The sequence below is a fragment of the Zootoca vivipara genome, chromosome 13 (genome assembly GCF_963506605.1).
Source record: "Zootoca vivipara chromosome 13, rZooViv1.1, whole genome shotgun sequence".
NCBI classification, from domain to species: Eukaryota; Metazoa; Chordata; class Lepidosauria; order Squamata; family Lacertidae; genus Zootoca; species Zootoca vivipara.
In genome coordinates, this window is record NC_083288.1 from 34338577 (window position 1) to 34355534 (window position 16958).

The 16958-nt window shown below is 48.5% G+C and overlaps 1 protein-coding gene across 4 annotated transcripts; it reads right to left on the reverse strand.

The window, feature by feature from the left end:
• Positions 1-1856: 1856 nt before the first annotated feature.
• TBC1D17 (TBC1 domain family member 17) lies at positions 1857-16841 on the reverse strand. Of its 4 annotated transcripts, none has more exons than XM_035134917.2 (17): positions 16775-16841; positions 16225-16323; positions 15588-15662; positions 14255-14366; positions 13842-14055; positions 13209-13320; positions 12334-12498; positions 11158-11286; positions 10866-10969; positions 10637-10731; positions 9081-9197; positions 8099-8199; positions 7896-7995; positions 7338-7435; positions 5495-5611; positions 4483-4569; positions 1857-3125 (listed from the first exon to the last, which is right to left on the reverse strand). In XM_035134917.2, the coding sequence occupies exons 1-17, from the start codon at positions 16793-16795 to the stop codon at positions 2913-2915; spliced, it is 1959 nt and encodes a 652-aa protein (XP_034990808.2). In that variant the 5' UTR covers positions 16796-16841; the 3' UTR covers positions 1857-2912. The 4 variants fall into 4 exon arrangements, with proteins under 4 accessions (XP_034990808.2, XP_034990807.2, XP_034990806.2 ...); XM_035134916.2 differs by having other exon boundaries at positions 11158-11289; XM_035134915.2 differs by having other exon boundaries at positions 13842-14058.
• Between the last annotated feature and the right edge of the window lie 117 nt (positions 16842-16958).

The following is a 16958-nucleotide window of genomic DNA, read 5'->3' on the forward strand; positions in this document are numbered from 1 at the left end:
CGTTTTAAACCCACTGTGAGGTGAAGAAGTGGATGATTACCTTTTTTTTTTGCAGAGGCTGAAGCTTGCACTCTTCCTGCAACACGGACACGTGCAACTAGGCCACTCTCGGACAGCAGCTTGAACACGCAAGGGTTGGCAACTGGAAGGCCTTGGGGCCAAATCAGTCTCCTGAAACTATACCATCTGCTCTCTACTCTCCCCTGCCCCTCCTCCCAGTTGCCACCAAGATAGCTATGGAGAGAGGCCACTTCTCCCAACAACTGTCCTCCCTCCCCTGGGTCCCACAGCCTCACATGCCACTTTGTTTTCCTTTCCAAGCCCCTGTGGCCTTTGCTTCTTCTAGGATCCCAGTCACACTAGCTCTTGTACACCCAAACCCCATCCAGAGAATATCCCAATATCCAAGGTCTCTTTTGGCGCCAATCTTCTCGAATGATGAGCAGTAAAACATATACAGTACACTCTTTTTCAAACAAACCCATATGGCCTTTTTGATGGAAACCTACCATGCTTGCAAATCTTGCCTGCTTTTCTTTTCAAGCATCTTAGTGGCACTGGAAATCAGGCCCATGCAGAGTAGGGGGACGGGCAGCCAGATACACTTGCTCTGGGCATCGGACAACTAAGCTGACCAGGGCCCCCTGCTTTTTGTCTTAAGTTTATAACTTTATTCTACGAAGGCTCTGGCCCGAGGCTTCAGACACAGAAGGCTAGGAATTAGAAGCTTTACGGCTCAAGTTTTATCTCATTATACACTACATAATTTAAATCCCTTCTCTGGAGTATTTGACCTGTTTTGACCTCCCAAACCCTGTTCCCAGCGCAACCACACAGGCCAAAGGCAACAGCTCTAGTTTCCAAGTCCTTTCTTATCAGAAATTCCACCTTCCTTCTAGATTGCCCTTTCCCCCCTTCCCCAAACCCAGGAATCCTAGCTAGTCTTCCGTTCTCCCCCATAAGAAGTCCAGTAACAACAAAACATTTGGTACTGCAGGGGTTAAAATCCATGAGTTCCCCCGAAGCTGGAGAGGGGTCATAGCTCAGTAGCAGAGCATGTGATTTGTATGCAGGACCACAGTTCAGTTCCTGGCATTTCCAGTCAGGACAGAGAAGCCCCTTCCTAAAGCCTGGAGGGCCACTGCCAGGCAGTATATTGGAACAGTTTCCTATGTTCCAAGTGATAACCAACAGCTGAGACCACTGAATCTACACTGAAAACACAGCAGCAGGGTAATATGATCTCACTCACTACTTGGGAGGTTAGGCTGGCTCTTGTTTTGTTTGGAGGTGTGGAGTCACTCACACTGGGGGGCAGAAATGAGTGAAAAAAATCACTTCATCTACCATACTTTATGGCAGGGTTTCGCAAACTTGGGTCTCCAGCTGTTGTTGGACAACAACTCCCATCGTCCTTAGCCACCATGGCCAGTGGGTCAGGGATGATGGGAATTGTAGTCCAACAACAACTGGAGACTCAAGTTTGGGAAACACTTCCTAAGGCAAAATGACATGTCGTGGTCTCACACAGACGCCGTGGTTTTCTACATGCACTAAAACACAGGTGTACCCTAGCTGTAAGTAGGCAAAGCTATCGTGGGCTTCTGTTTTGGGTAGCCTAGGAATTCCAATTCTGGAAGGAGCAGCACTTTGATGATTGAGGGATCTTTGGGAGAACCAAGGGATCAAACGAGTTTTAAATGAAAGGTCCGCGCACCATAGCATTTTAGGAAGAAAGGGGAAACGGACGTCCAACACCCCCGCCCCTTCGTTCCCTCACACCTCTCTCAGCTCAGCCCAGCCAACACGAGCAGCTCAGAGCAGTTTCCCATCCAAGATAAAGAAACACCAATGAGTGACATTACATTTTTAATGTTATGTTATAAAGGAAACGAAGGAGCCAAGGTAAGGGCTGAGAAGGATGCAGTTCAATAATCAGAAGTGGGGCATATGCAGACAAAGCATTGAACCCCCATGCCCGCCAGGCTGGAGAGGCACAAAAGAACAAAATCAGAGATCCTTTCCCCTCGTATCCAACTGTTGTCAGTTCATAAGCAACCTACTAAAAAAAGGAATGCGGCAAGTAGGGAGGGAGACAATCTTCCAGCCAAGGGAGGGAAGCACAAGGAGCTACGTCAACAGGAACTCCCTGGCAAAGGACCAAGGAACTAAGAGCTCTGCCTTGCAGCCTCCGCTGCCGTAACCACTGACTCCATGTTCTTCTCAGGGAGAACCAAGCCTCCCTCCACCAACTAGCCTCTTGCTAAGGATTCCTCATTTCCAGTTGCTCTGACCTGCTGCCCATTTCTCTTTGCCAAAGAACGTGTTTGTGGGCTGAGGCACAGGTTTCATTAGCAACCGGAAACAGTAACAAAAATAATAATAAAGATGTCGCCATCAGATTGATGCTTAGTAGACAAGCCTCAAATGCCACAGAGGGAGGTGCGCATGACATAGAAGCAAAACAGGTGTGTCACGAAAAAAGGCAGCGGGAACAGAAGGGAGAATTTAGGAGACTCAGCTGCAACACTTCAGGACCCAAATTGGATGAGAAAGTCATGGATGCCTTCAACTTGCTCCTTTCTGTCTCTGCGCATCCCGGGAAGGAAGCTGACCTCAAAAGCGAGCCCTTCCGCATTCTAAGAGAGATAGCCATGTCCCAGTGCATTGTGGGAAAGGCACACTGAGCACTGGGGAACTCTGGAAGAACACAGCCATTCCCAAGCCCTACTTGCTTTTAGAGAGGGTTGGTGTTTGTTTGACTAATTAAATCCCAGGGAGGAAAAGAAACACATCCCAAAGCCTCTACCCTGCCTCCCTTCCCAGCCCTCACCCTTATCTGGTTAAAGTGCTTGTGTTAAGAAGGTGGTGGTGGTGGCAGCAGCAGCAGCAACAAAAACAACAGGAGGTTTTCAAGGAGAGAGCGACTGCGAGGTGGAGGCCTCCTCAGTAGGCAGGATTTCGATGCTGCTGTCTGGCTGGCTTGGGGAAACACTGTCCGTCAGCTCCATCTCCTGGGCCTGGCTGGGTGACAGCGGCTGCGGGGAGCTGGCTGTGTCGGTGCTGGGTGTTGGAGATTTGCCCTCAGAGAGCCCCAGCAATTCCTGGACATTACGGGGTAAATCCTGGGAGAAAGGGAAAACAGAGATTTTATTTGTTGGGAAAAGTTCTCCCCTCCAGCTCACACCCGATTCAAAAACACATTGCCACAGTGGTGTGGCTGGGTTTCACACTGCTTCAGTGGCATATGAAGGCTGGGACCACATGGAGCAGGGACCACATGCAGGGAGAAAACCCCCAAGTTCAACGACTGCCATCTCCAGCTGAAAGGATCAAATATGTAGCAAGAGGAAAGACCTCTGCCTGAGACCCTGGAGAACCACCAGCAAATGTGCCCTTAGAGCCGAATTCATTATTTTAGCTTCCTTTAATAAGATGTACAAAAAAAGCATCAACAAAAACCAAACCCTTGAAGTGTGGCACATAAGAATATTCCTGCTGGATGAGACCAAATGTCAATCTAATCCAGGGTTCTTTATTGCCCAATGGCCAACCAGATGCTTCTGGCAACCCTCAAGCAGGGCCTGGAGGCGGCAGCCCTCTCCCCTGCAGGGTCCCCCAGCAACTGGTATTCATGCTCCCTCTGAATATGGAGCATCATAGTTCCTGGCCATGGTTGATAGAACCACTCTACACCAGCCAGTGTGTAAGGTATCATCACCTCAACCTAGGGGCAGTGAATTCTGTAGATTACGTATGGTGTGAAATGCCAAACTGTGTGCATTCCCTGAGCAGTGTCTTCAGCACCCCAGCTTAAACTTTCAGCATGTAGATAACAGTGGAGAAAGTTAACAGGTCCAATTCCCAGAGTTGATGTTCCAGTGGCAAACAACATTCCCCAATCAGGGAAAACTCTCAAAAAACAACATCATAAGGACTGAGAATGCTCATCGGACATAGAATACTGACTTACTACTGGAGGCGTAGGGGAGGGATACCAGGGTGTGTGGCAATGGAGTACCCTGGGAAAGGGTATGGTTGGCTGGCTCCCTGGACGGCAACACTCCAGGCAGCAAGCATTTTTGGTCGTAAGAAAAGATGACATGCATGGCATGGGGGGGCCTACTGTGCTGAGTTTGGGGGCCTCCCGTTTGGCAACCCTTATCTTTAAATCTGCTCTTGGTAGAACTATATTTTGAAGCCACAAGGGGAACCGCTGCATTTCCATTTTACTTATGAATGAGCACATGAGATGCTTGCTGCCTTGTTCACTCACAGAAGCTTGCTAGCTAGATCATGATCGTTTTATGTATCCGTTTTGCTATGAGGTGCCCAATGGTAAGGATAGAGGACTATAGGCTTGTACAGGGTGTGCAGAATTAAGGAATGCTTGGAGGCTCCACGCCTCCTCAGAGGATACCAAGGTACAGAGGTCTACATTCATGCTGGACTGGGGGTGGGTGGGGGTGGCGCAAGACTCACTGGAGTAGCTGCCAGCTGCCTGTAGATCGCCTCAGCCCGGCATAAGATGTCTTCCACACTCATCTTCATGGTAAGCTCATTGATGTGCTGTGAAAATGCAGACACGGAAATCAAGAAACTCTGAAGGCTAACTAGGAACAACAAAGGGGGGGACACACAAAGAAATGCACGTATATATTTTTTAGAGAGAGAGAGAGAGAGAGAGAGAGAGAGAGAGAGAGAGAGAGAGAGAGAGAGAGAGAGAGAGAGAGAGAGAGAGAGAGAGAAGAGAGTAGGTTGTTGCAAAGGGTTGGTTGGTTATGTATTTCTGGAAAAATAGTTTCTGGTTATAATGCTGCAACTGGAAAAATACAAGCAGCATTAGTCAGGAATGCACTATGTAAAGTGTACTGGGAAATCCTTACAGAGGAAAGCCAGGTATATAGAAAGGCTCAAGCTCAAGATGCTCAAGATGCTCCTGGGGAAGACTGAGATCTGTGGGGGGGAAAGATAAGCGTTGCTCCTTAATCAAGCAGATGGATCGTACTATGGCTCGTCTGCTATCTAATCGTTCAGCAGGAACTTCCCATACCAGCAGGGGGCAGTGTGGTGCAAAGGCAGACTGGAGTTGGCAGAATGGAGCCAAGCCCAAGAAAACGAAGAGCCAGGAGGAGGGGAGGAAGTGAGGGAGGATGAATGGGGCCCTTGTTTGTTTTGGCTTTTGAGCCTTCAGAGCAACCCTGACCATCCTTTTCAGAAGTAGGTGTAGTGCATAAATCACATTTTGCTTCTTTAAAGAAAAAACAACCACCTACGAATATTGCAGGGCTTAATGTACTAGAGCAGGCATGGGGAACCTGCAGTCATCCAGATGTTGCTGAACCACAGCTCCCACTGCCCCCGACCATTGGTCATGCTGGCTGCTGCTGATGCGAGTGGGAGTCCAGCAGCTACTGGAGGGTGACAGCTTCCCCATCTCTGTCCTAAGCCCACACATGGCAAGAGTTAGGCCCCCAAGCTCCACAGTGCTCACCTTCAGGATCTCATTGAAGCCAAAGCCAGAGTTCATGAGTGCCTGCCTCTCTGCATCCAGAATGCCACAGGCCACCAGCAGGTGGAAATTGGGGCAAGGCAGTCCCGTCCACAGCACCTGGGATCAGGGGACAGACACACGGCATGGATTGATGAGGAAGCATGCCATAACCCATCGTCAGGAGTGTTCTGTACCATACTGCCGGGTGTAATCCTCTGCTAATGTCTGGCTCTGCATTAGCCAGACTGAATCTATTTCTAATGGGAGCGTTGCTCGTAACTGTTGGTGGGCGATATGTATTGGCTGGCTAGAAGCCTGGGCTTCCCAGGTCATGCTGTGCCCTCGGACTAAACCCCAGACAAGAACACAGCTCAGGTTAGACTAAGGCAGCTTTAGCAAGACGCTCACGCAGCACTCAAAGAGAAAGAGGGACAACGAGATTTCTACTTTCTACGTCTGCTCCCTGATATGGCTCTCCTGCAACCAAGTAAGCTGCAGCACCTGCCTGCTTCATCTAGGGCAGGAATTGAGAAGCAACATTTTGCTTTCCTTTTTTCTTTTTCTTTTCCTGAACACAACCTTGCATTCTTAGTGACTTTTTCAAAAAGCCTAAATACGTGGTTAAAATAACTAGGCTTGTTCTGATCTGGGGCGAAAGGGGAGGCATGAAACCTTTTTTAGAACTAGGCAGTTAGAAATTGAAAGCTGGAGGAGCTATAAATAACCCGGACCTCTAAACCAAAGCAACTATTCCTCATGGCTGTAGCGAGCCTCTGCAGCTAAAGACATCTGATTTGTTTTAGGCCGTATTCACTAGTTCCAGCGATAAAACTAGTTACTGGATAGCCATCTAATCCAGTTTATCAGGTGATCTTTGGGATTTGAGGGGAAGGAAGAGGCCAAAGGAGAAGAAGGATGCTGGCATCCCTGTGGAACACTATGAGATTCCAACCCTCAAGTGGCTTGTGGAAACATTTGGCTGGAAGGATTACAATGCAGTTACTTTGCTGAAGCTTAATACATCCAGGCCTGGTCAGAACTTAGATGAAGACCACCTAGGAACTGTACATGACTGGGAAGGGGGAACCTGTGGCTCTCCAGATGTTGATAGACTACAGCAGAGGTTTTCAACCTTTTTGAGCCCATGGCTCCCTTGACCAACTACATTCTTTGTGCAGTACCCCTGTGGGGTTCAGGAGCCCAGTTATGTCACCCGTTGCCTACAGAGCCTCTCACCTTTTTTCAAACACCCTCCTTTGTGGAGTGCTGCCTCAGCCTCCTCTCCTTAGGAGCTGCCACCTGTGGTCTCTGAGCTGCCCCCTGCCCCAAAGACAGGTGCCTCCTCACACTGCCCCACAGGGACCTGGGAAGCATCCCCTGGCCAGCCCCAGAAGCACCATTGGCCTGGGGAGCTTGTAGCCAGGGCTACTGCAACAAACAGCTGTGCAAGCCTTTGGGAGGCAGAGACAGAGGACGGCATCAGAGGAGGGAGGGAAGGAAAGAGGGACAGAGGCCAGTGTTGCCCACAGCACCCCTGACTGTCATTCATGGCACCCCAAGGTGCCACGGCACACTTGTTGAAAACCACTGGTCAACAGCTATCATCCCTTGCCATTAGCCAAACTGGCTGAGGCTGCGTTCTTCAGAAAACACCCACCCACCCCGCTGCCTTCTCTACTTTCAAACCCCAACATTGCAAACCAAAAGTCTGTGTATTCACTCTCCTGTTCCCATTCTTCTTGCCTTTCCAACGCTGAAATGCCATCATGACAACGTAACTTATGTTTTCCCCAGCCAGAGATCCTCTCCCCACACAAAACAAACAAAAACCATTCAGTCTCACCTCCCATAGCTGAAGAATTTCAGAGAAGGCAAATTCCCTCTTGAACCAGATCAAGATCCATCGGAAGCAGAAGCACAAGGTGCCAGATTCCTTAGAGTCTAAGAGAAGTAGCCAAGAAGGGCAGAAGGGGTCAGTAACAGTTTAATACAATCAAGAATTCCAAAGATTAAGAAACGCCTCACTTGCTTCAGTCTTTGCTTCCTTTAAGCTTTCAAAAGGAATTAGCCAGAGACTAAATGAAAAGAGCCCCCAAATAATTAACCGAACCCCTACCTACACCCTTTTATTGAAACCAGCCAAAATGACACACAACTGTGGCAAGCTTTTGAGTTATCCAGAACTCTTCGTCAGGGAAGATGTTATACAAAGCTGGGGAAGTGAAGAAAAATAAAAAGCAAAGAAAGCGGTGATTTTGTAGCCAAGAGCTCGGTTTGTGGAGCTCCAAATTCACCTACTTGAATTTAACTATATTTCATTATTAAAAGCAGGCACCCACAATAGGTGACCTGTCCTTTCCAGACGACCTTTCAGCAGTCCCAGAACTAGGTGCACAAGTACCTAGGAAGTCACAGAGTGGGGGGTCCAGCACCCTAAGGAGCAAATTGAGCTGAGACAGCTGTCGCTTCATGGACTCCTGGCTTTCTTCAAAATTGCGGTGCTGTGGGCAGAAAGTGAGAGTACGTGAACAAGTTTATGGAAAGAAGGTGACATTTGGAACAGCTGCAAGGCCCTTTCTGAGCTCTCCCAGGCCATGTACTCACCACCAGCTCCATAAAACCACAGAAACACCAGAAAGCGTCCACTTCATTCTGGGTGACGTAGAGAATGGGGGACAGGAGGTCGCTCATGCCTTGGACATAGCCTGTGCAGGAAAGCAAAAGACATGAAGCCACTGGGTTTTACAACTGAAGCTGCAGGCCCACCAAGTTATTTTCTCTTTCTACTAGGGTGTTGCAGAATGACGGGATGAGAGATACAATTGCGGGACTGGTGAGGGTTCAGAGTGTTAAGAGGGCCCATAAAAGACTAGCTGAAGAAGTCTATAGGGCCATCTGCATTGTGCATACTTCTCAGCATGGAATTCAGTATCCCAGGTATTTCAGTTTTCAGTTTCATGGAAAAAATTGAATACTAGAGCCAAGTTTCTAGTCCGCATGACTGTGTGAAGCTTGAAAACAGGTGATGGGTTTGTTTTAGCACAGAATACACACAGCAGTACTTGGGCCCAAGATTATCAAGAACAGGCAACTATTGGGATAGCCTAAACCATTAAGGGAATCATCCACAAAAGGCTCTCTTACTGCAGACTAGCCTCCCACAATCTGGTGAGCTACAGATGCTTTGGAGTACAACTTCCATCAGCATAGCATGGCAGCACCAGCTGGGGCTGATGGAAGTTGTGGTCCAAAATCTCTGGGTTTGACTAGTGAGGGGTAGAACAGAGTGTAGCGGCCTCTGAACCAATACAAGTCCCTTGGGACACCATGGGAGATTCTGGAATGCATTCTGCAGCCACTTACCATGACCAGATCAGAAATGGTATATACCACCTCCAACCTAGCAAAAGGCTACAACAGTCTTCCCTGTGCTGGTGCCCTCCAGAGATTTCGGATTCCAACTCCCCCCTGCTCCCGCCCCGGTAGTTAAGGGGCCCTCCTAGGCCAAGCTAGCCAAAGACCCCCGAACCTAAGCTGGTTCTACAATGGCACACTGCTGGCGTTCCCTCCCCACCTCCAAACTCACCCAGGTCAAAGTTGTACATGCAATACGTCATCAGCACATCATTCAGGAGCACTAGACCAGGGTTCTCGCTGCCCTCGTAGAATTTGTTGTTCCTATCCGTGCGGCTCACGTCTCTTTCTGCAAAGGTAGACAGACACCCTCCACGAATTATCCATAAAACTCATTCATTGGCTTTCTGCCAAAGGCCACTCAAAGCGATGACGAATACCAGACAGTAACGAGGCAAATGAGCGAGAGAAAGTAGCAACACACAGCTTAGAGGAGCTGCAGAAGCACGACCCCAGGAAAAGCTCCAGGGCCCCCCAGCTCAGTGGCAGAGCAAAGGCTTTTGATGCAGAAAGTTCCAAGCTAAAGTCATGGTACTTCCCCTTCTGCCATGTTTTGAAAGTAAGACAGCTTGGCTGCCCTAACATCTTTATGGAAGTCCATGGAATGGTCACAATTGGAAAACTATGTGCAATTCTGCTAGGCCTCCCCCCCCCCCACCCCAATGTGGTGGCTGATGCCTCATGGGGCAGAAGGCGGGGAGACCAACAGCAGGTGGAATGAGAGCCAACTAATTCTAGGAACACAGGAAGGTGCTTTACGCAGGGTCAGTCCATGGGTGCAGCTACCTACAGTGACTAGCAGCAGCGCTCCGTGGCTTCAGACCAAATTATCTTCCAGCCCCATCTTGAGACACTGGGGATTGAACCTGGGACCTTCTGCATGCAAAACAGAGGCTCTGACAATTGTGCTACAACATTTGCCCGTTCTAGTTTTGTCCCCATCCAGGGTGCTAGCTTAGGGCAGAATGAGTTTGGCAGGGCAGTGCTCCATTTGCCCTAAAGGACCAGCCTCCATTGCTAGTCCCGTCCTTTAAAAATATCTATTTTAGAGGAGGAAAAGGTGCAAAAAGCCAAAAAATAAAGGAGCTGAAGTACGGTACCTCCTCAATGAGATGAGGCAAAAGTGTTTGGATCCATTTAGTTTAGAAAGAGATGATTGGGGCAAAACAGAAGTTTATAAAGTTATGAATTCTGTGTGGAGAGAGAGAGAAAGAGCGAGATTCTCCCCCTCCTCCCACAATCCTGGAATGCGAATGTCACTTAAATTGATTGGCAATCGATGCGGGATGGATAAAAGAAAATGGCTCTTCACACTATGCATAATTCATCCCTGAATTTTACTGCCACGAGATGTGGTGCTGGCTGCTGACTTAGATGGCATTGAAAGGAAGATAGATCCATTGAGCACGGGTTTTAATGCTCTCATTTATCAGCTAATAGCCACAACTGCTAAAGAGAACATCCATCCTCAGAAGCAGTATATCCTCCTCTTGAATTCCTGTTGCTAGAGAGAATGGTTGCCTTCGCTTCCTGCTTGTGGGCTCTCTTAATGCATCTATCTGGCCGGCCACTGTGGGAAACAGGGTGACAAAAAAACTTTGGACTGATCCTGCTGTCAGGCAGGGGAAAGAGGACGAAAAACAAAAACGAATCAAGAATATCTCTTGTGACAAAGAGGGGTGTTGAACTCCTAACAAATGAGGAACAAGAACCAGAACTTATACTGACCAATCAGGCTGCGGTAGCCACGCAGCAAGGAGTTCCGCTGTTCCTGTTCCTCGCTGACCGACTTCCACTGTAGTTTCATGCGGAAGTACTCATCTCTGTGGAGACACGTGGGAAGGAAGTTGTTAAGAGAGTTCAGAGGCTTAAATGCTGACCCACAGACTGATCACCTCCTTCCAAACCTCAGTTGCAGTACTCCTTTGGCTTCCCCATAACCCTGACCCAGACTTACGTTTTCCGCCTCACTTGTGCCTTGTTCTCTTCACTGGTGTTGTCCCATGAGTAATAGCCCAAAAGGCATTTCCAGGCTTCTTTGCGTGATGACATGTTGAGACCCTGGAAGAGGAGCGTGGGGGGAGAAGGTGAATTAGGCCAAGTGTCAAAGATGTTGGAAAGGAAACCAACACAACCCCACACTGCATTTATCCCTGGCCCAACAGGGAGTCACTCGCGCTTCTGTACAGATCCCCAATTCCCCCTGCAACAAACAGCCTCTCGCGCCCTCTCCTCCCCGCAGACCTCACCCCAGCGAAGATCCTTCTGCGCAAGGCAACGGGGTCCCTCACACGCCCATCTGGGTCCAAGTGCTGCTCCCATTCCTGCTCCGAGACGGGAGCCTCCCGCTGGACAGATGGACGCTCTCCTAGCCGTGCCTGCTGCCAGGGGCAGAAAAGAGGAAGGAATTTTTAAAAATCCCTGCACTGTTGGAAGGATTGCAGGGAACTTTCTAGGGTGCCTGTCTACGTTTGGGTCTGGACCAGTGGTTCCTAAATGGTGGGATCCACGGAACCCAGGGAGTCTGCGGAACCTACCCAGGGGGTCCGTGGCACATAATAAAACAACTATCATAACACAACAAAAACTACCACAGAGAGATCAGAATTTTCAAAAGTAGGGGTCCATGGCTTGGTTTTTGAAAAGCAGGGGGTCCACAGCACTTAGCTAATTGGGAAGAACTGGTCAAGAAGACAAGCAGAAAGCATATCGGATTGGTGCATGCTGTGGAGGAAGATCAGCAATGGTGAAAAGCTTACTTTTACAAGTTTGCCCACTCTTACTGATCCTCTTGCCTTAGATTCCCCAATAAGCTTCTGCAGAGCATGAGGGTTCCAAGAACAAATGGGTTGATATCAGAGCATTTTTGAAGCCACATTCTTGGTTCTCTAGCCCTCAGGAATTACCTCGTCAGTTACATGTATATTCATGGAAGCTCAAGGCCCTGGATTCTGCTCCAAGGAAAAATGAGGTCAACAGAGGCCTCGCCCCACTCACAAACCCATCACAAACCATCTAGACGAGGCTAACTGCTTCAACCACCAAGCCTGCCTTGTAATGTTGTAGTGTGGTGGTGGTGGGTGTGGGGTAAGCATGATGCAAATCTCCTTAGGCCTCTGTGTGAATGGATGGCTTGGTCCTCGCTCGATGGAAAGTGCTTTCTTGCAAAGGGGCTCATGTCCACCCTTCCATCTCTCTGGTATTCACCCCCATTTCCTTGCTCACACTTCTCCCACAACCGCTCCCAAATAGTCACCTCTGGTGCAATCATAGGCCAGTAGGCGTGAGCGGGTGGCTGGGAGTAAAAGAAGATGGCCAAAGATTATCTCGGCCTACAGAAAAGCACATACAAACACACATACACTGGGTGCCATTCCTCTCCCCCTCCACCGCCCAACAGTGGAGCTACCTGTTCCAACACTCACACAGGTGATAACTTCAAAGCCTGTCTCATCCTCAACGTTGGCAGCAGCTGGGTCACCATGGGAATGCTGGATGACGCCGTCCTCATGGTGCAGAGCCCCACGGAAGAAGTTGGTGACTTTGGAGAAGCCACCGAATGTGGCAGCATAAGGATCCTGCAGGAACCGCTAGGGAAAAAGAAGGTGGCTTAAAAAAGAAGAAGCCGCATATCACCTTTGGCTTGCTGCCCAATTCTAGCCTTGCTGAATTAAGATTCAATTTGGGTTTCTCAGCTCTGCATCAATAACCGATTTTCCAGATACAAAACACAACTTTATACCATCACTGCCTTTCTGTTCTAATATAATTTATTCAGAGAAACCCAGGAGTTCCCATAACTCCCTTCTCTAACCAGTGTCAGCACCTACAACAGACGACAAGTCTCCCTGTTTATAGCTTTTGTCCCCTCCCACATAATCCCACTGCCACAAGTCTTTAGATTTCTCCCACAGAACCAGGCCACACAAACACACCCTCTCTGCATTCTAATCCTCTAGAACAGTGGTTCCCAATTAGCGGTCTGCGGACCCCCGACCAGGAGGTCCATGGCACATATCCATCCTGTTTTGGGGAGTCGTGCTCTCATGCGGGTCACATGACTCATGCAGGAGTATGGCCTGGAAGACACACGTCTCCATTTTTGCACTGGGACATGTTGGAGGGTATGGTGGCGCCATCCGCATAACAAAACTACCACAGAGATATCAACATTTTCAGAAGTAGGGAGTTCCATGACTTGGCTTTTAAAAAACAAGGGGTCCGCAGTACTTTGCTAACTGGGAACCACTGAACTAGAACTTAAGTCACAGTTGCAGGGCATTTTGGAGAAGGGCCTCACCGACACAAGGTTGGAAGAGCTGTCATCGAAGAGTTGAAGCTCATCAAAGGAGTGGGAGAGGGCGTACGAATCATGAGTGTAAACCAAGTAGAGGCGGGAATCTTTGGGGGAGCTGCAAGGCGAGAAGAGAAACCAGAGTGAGTTTATTGCCTTCCAGACACTGTTAGGTTATCTGAAGGACCACTGGCACCTGGATGAGCTGCAAAATTAGCGAAATCAGAGGCCCTCCTTTCAGGTCCATGAGTGAATGAGCACCATGGGCAGGGCCTTTTCAGTGATGGCTCAGCACCTATCACATCCCCACCCTAAGGAGGGCCTCATCATTGTTGCTTTTAAAAAGCAATTGTGAAAACATCTTACGCCAGTCTGAGCCCAACTAATTTACTGCGATGGTGTTTTTAGTTCAGAACTGAATATTGTATCTATTCTTTTTCTTCTTTAATTTGCAGTGCTGGGGAAATTGCTCCCTGCCTCCAAGTTTGTGCAAACTGACTGCCTCGATCCTGAGTAATGTAGCCCAGAAGTTGAAGGCTAGTCAGGCAGCGCCTTCCACATCTGACTTAAGAGCTTTCTCTTTACTTCCACCGCCTTATCTTTTGTACACATAAGGAACCCGGCACCACCCTCACTCACGTGGCTATGATAACATATTTGCAGAGCGCCTTGAGCAGGGCTTTGGTGCCTCCACGGTGGAAGTGCAGGGCTTGAATGGAGATGCCGTCTTTGGTGATGAAGATGAGGTATGACCAGCCCAAACCTGGCTTGCTCTTGCGGATGGATTTCAGCTCAGACAAGCTGAGGGAGAAGGCCCACTGACCACGTGGGACCGGAGATTTGGGCCCGGAAGCTGCTGGAGAGGGGAAAGCCAAGCACAAATATAGAAGGGATGATGTCAAGAGAACCGGAAAAGAATATCCCACATTTGCCAGCTACCTCTTCTCCCCTACCACCATCCTGTATCCCTTGTTGCATCTTTACCAGCAATCCCTGTACTATGCCACTTAAGTATACCAAGGGGCAAGCATCCCCATCCTCATTTTGATTACCATTTGTTTCCTCTTGTGCCCGAGCCCGGGTCCCCACTGTACTGATCACAGCCCAGTCCGGTTCATACCCCGGATCAAAGATTTCTTCTTCAGTCTGGCAGCCCACTGGGTCCTGGAAAACGGAGAGAGAGATCGGGGCTTTCAGAAACTACCCAATTCCTTACATTTCATCATGATCTTCAAGGAGGTGCTCACACAAATTATGAATTCAACGGAATACACTTGGTCTCACTGAGAGGAATTTGAGTGTGGAAGGCATGGAAGGACAGACTCCTCTTTAAACAGAAGTGCATGCCTGCCTTTATGAACATTAACAGACCTGAAATTGCCCTGCTCCCTTTCTGCATCACAATGGAGGGGCTACTTCCTAGGATGAAAAATAAAGGAGAACTCACAGGATTCACTAAACACAATCCTCCTTGTTAGGGGAAAAAATAATGCACTGTTATATGTAAAGAGAATGGGAAACGGTATAGAAGATCATTCCCCATCCTGAACAAAACCATAAATGAGCATCAAAAGGTATAAGCGCTTCCTTAGGGTGTTCCTGTCTTAAAACATAAGAATCAGTAATGCTTTGCACATAGAAAGTCTCAGTCCCTGCCATTTCCAGTTAAAAAGATCTAGTGCAGGAGGACCGAGAAAGATCCCTGCCTGATGCTTTGTAGAGAGCCACCACCAACTGTAGTGGGCACCCTAAGCCAGTTGTTTGACTCAATATAAAGCAGTTTCAAATGTCCAACATTTCTGCTGGTTTAACTATATCACAGGATACTTTTTCTGTTCTACCATTTCCAGGATTGGCTCTGATCAACAGAGGAGGAAAAGATGGCATCCTTTATAGAAAATAGAACTGCAGAGAACTGGCATATCCTCATCACTTCATTCTCTACGATCCCCCTAGAGAGGGGGTGGGGTGGAGAAAGCAGGAAATAGATCCTTGTGTGCAAATCATAAAGTAGTAAAGGCACATTCCTGAATAACATTTGCAGCTTTGTGTCCTGGTTAATGGGAATGAAGCCCAGAACAACTACCTAACTACACCAACTCAAATGGAGGGGCAGTCTCAGCAGCTGCTCCACAGTCCTACAGCTCTTTCCCCCAGAAACCGATACAAAAATCTACCGTTTTTGAGAGGCTATGGCAATGTGATATGAAAAGAACAAGGAAACTAGAACACCAGTTCCCAATACAGGCAAAACTTTTTAATGAATCACTAGTCTAAAGAATGTTTTATTTAGATGATGTTTTGTTACTTAAGTTATTAGGACACAATGTGATGAAGATTTAATATACCAGTAGAAGTTTATACCAGCAAGAAAAAGGGCCTCACCTTCTTGGTATATGTAATCTGAGCAGCATCTGATGACTCTTCTATGGGTGTCCATTGTAGCAAAGTATCCGAACCCTGAATAAATGGAGAAAGACAGTCTCATGAGAGAGTCTTAAAAAAAGATATCCATAACTGTGTACATACTTTACTAAAACAATCCAGATGCTGTAACAAAGTAATCTGAATTTGATCACCTAGATTATATAAGTTTAAGGAAAGTTTAATAGCACTACTGATTCTCCAAGCCTCAGGGAAGAATAAGAAAGTATGCCAAGCACTAAGGATTGCCACCTCTGTATACCTCTTCTCCTACAAAAGTGACTCATCCCCAATTAGTGGAAAATCTGTTCAAGCCTACACCCTCTCTATATTCCAAGATGTCACCAGGTACTGCCTACACTTTTCACAATGTCACCAGGCCCAGCTTACAGTTTTTCAAGCCTACTTCTGAAATCACGAGCACTAGGAACACTCTTTAAAATCAAAGCCCAACGTACTCAGAATGCTGAAATCGATACCGACCAAATTCTACCACCACACACCACACGCACATGGCCCTGACCTTTTCCCTATCTTGGGTGCACAACCCTTCCCTCATCCCTTTTCCAACTCCAACCTGTATCCCACCTCAACCAACCTTCTCGATTATGCGGATAACCCCCGGGATAAGGGAATCCTGGTCAGGATGACGCTTTGCGCTGGTGTGTAAATAGACACCATCCTTCTCAAATGCAACCTGGAGGACAGGATAAAAACAGGAGGTCAGCACAAGAAGCAGGTTCACTGGCATCCCCCGCCCACCTCTGTAGAATGCAGATGGGGAAGGGAACCCCTGTCTCAAATGAAGGCCGCTGCTTTATGGCCCCCCAAAGGACTGCTCAATCACACTAAAGTAAGCGGAAGGGCGACTTTATAAAGACAACTCAGAGCAAGGGCCTTTTAGGAACTTCCACCCAGGAAGGGGGTCAGATTCCGCTTCTCCCAATTAACTATCCAGCTAAGGGGACGAGAGAGCCGCTCTACCAACCTCCCACTGTGCTCAAGAGGAGGAAAGAGACCCTCCCGCTCCGCTCCTGGGGGACAAATGTGAGCTCTCCGAGAGAGGGGAAACCCAACCCTCCCCCCAAGCCTCCCCTTCTCCGAGGAGCTGGCCAGCCCTGCCCCACTGGGGGGAAGGCCTCCCTCACCCTGCAGCCCCCTAACTCCATTCTCCCTGACAGCCACTTCCGGAAAAACAAACCGTCATTTCCTGCTCCATTTGCTCCACCCTCTTGGTTAAGCCGCTTCCCACCCACCCCGGCCGCCATCCTTGTTCCTGGCAGAAAGCGCCTCAGCAAGGAACGCTTACGGGCGCCACGTCCCTGGACGCTT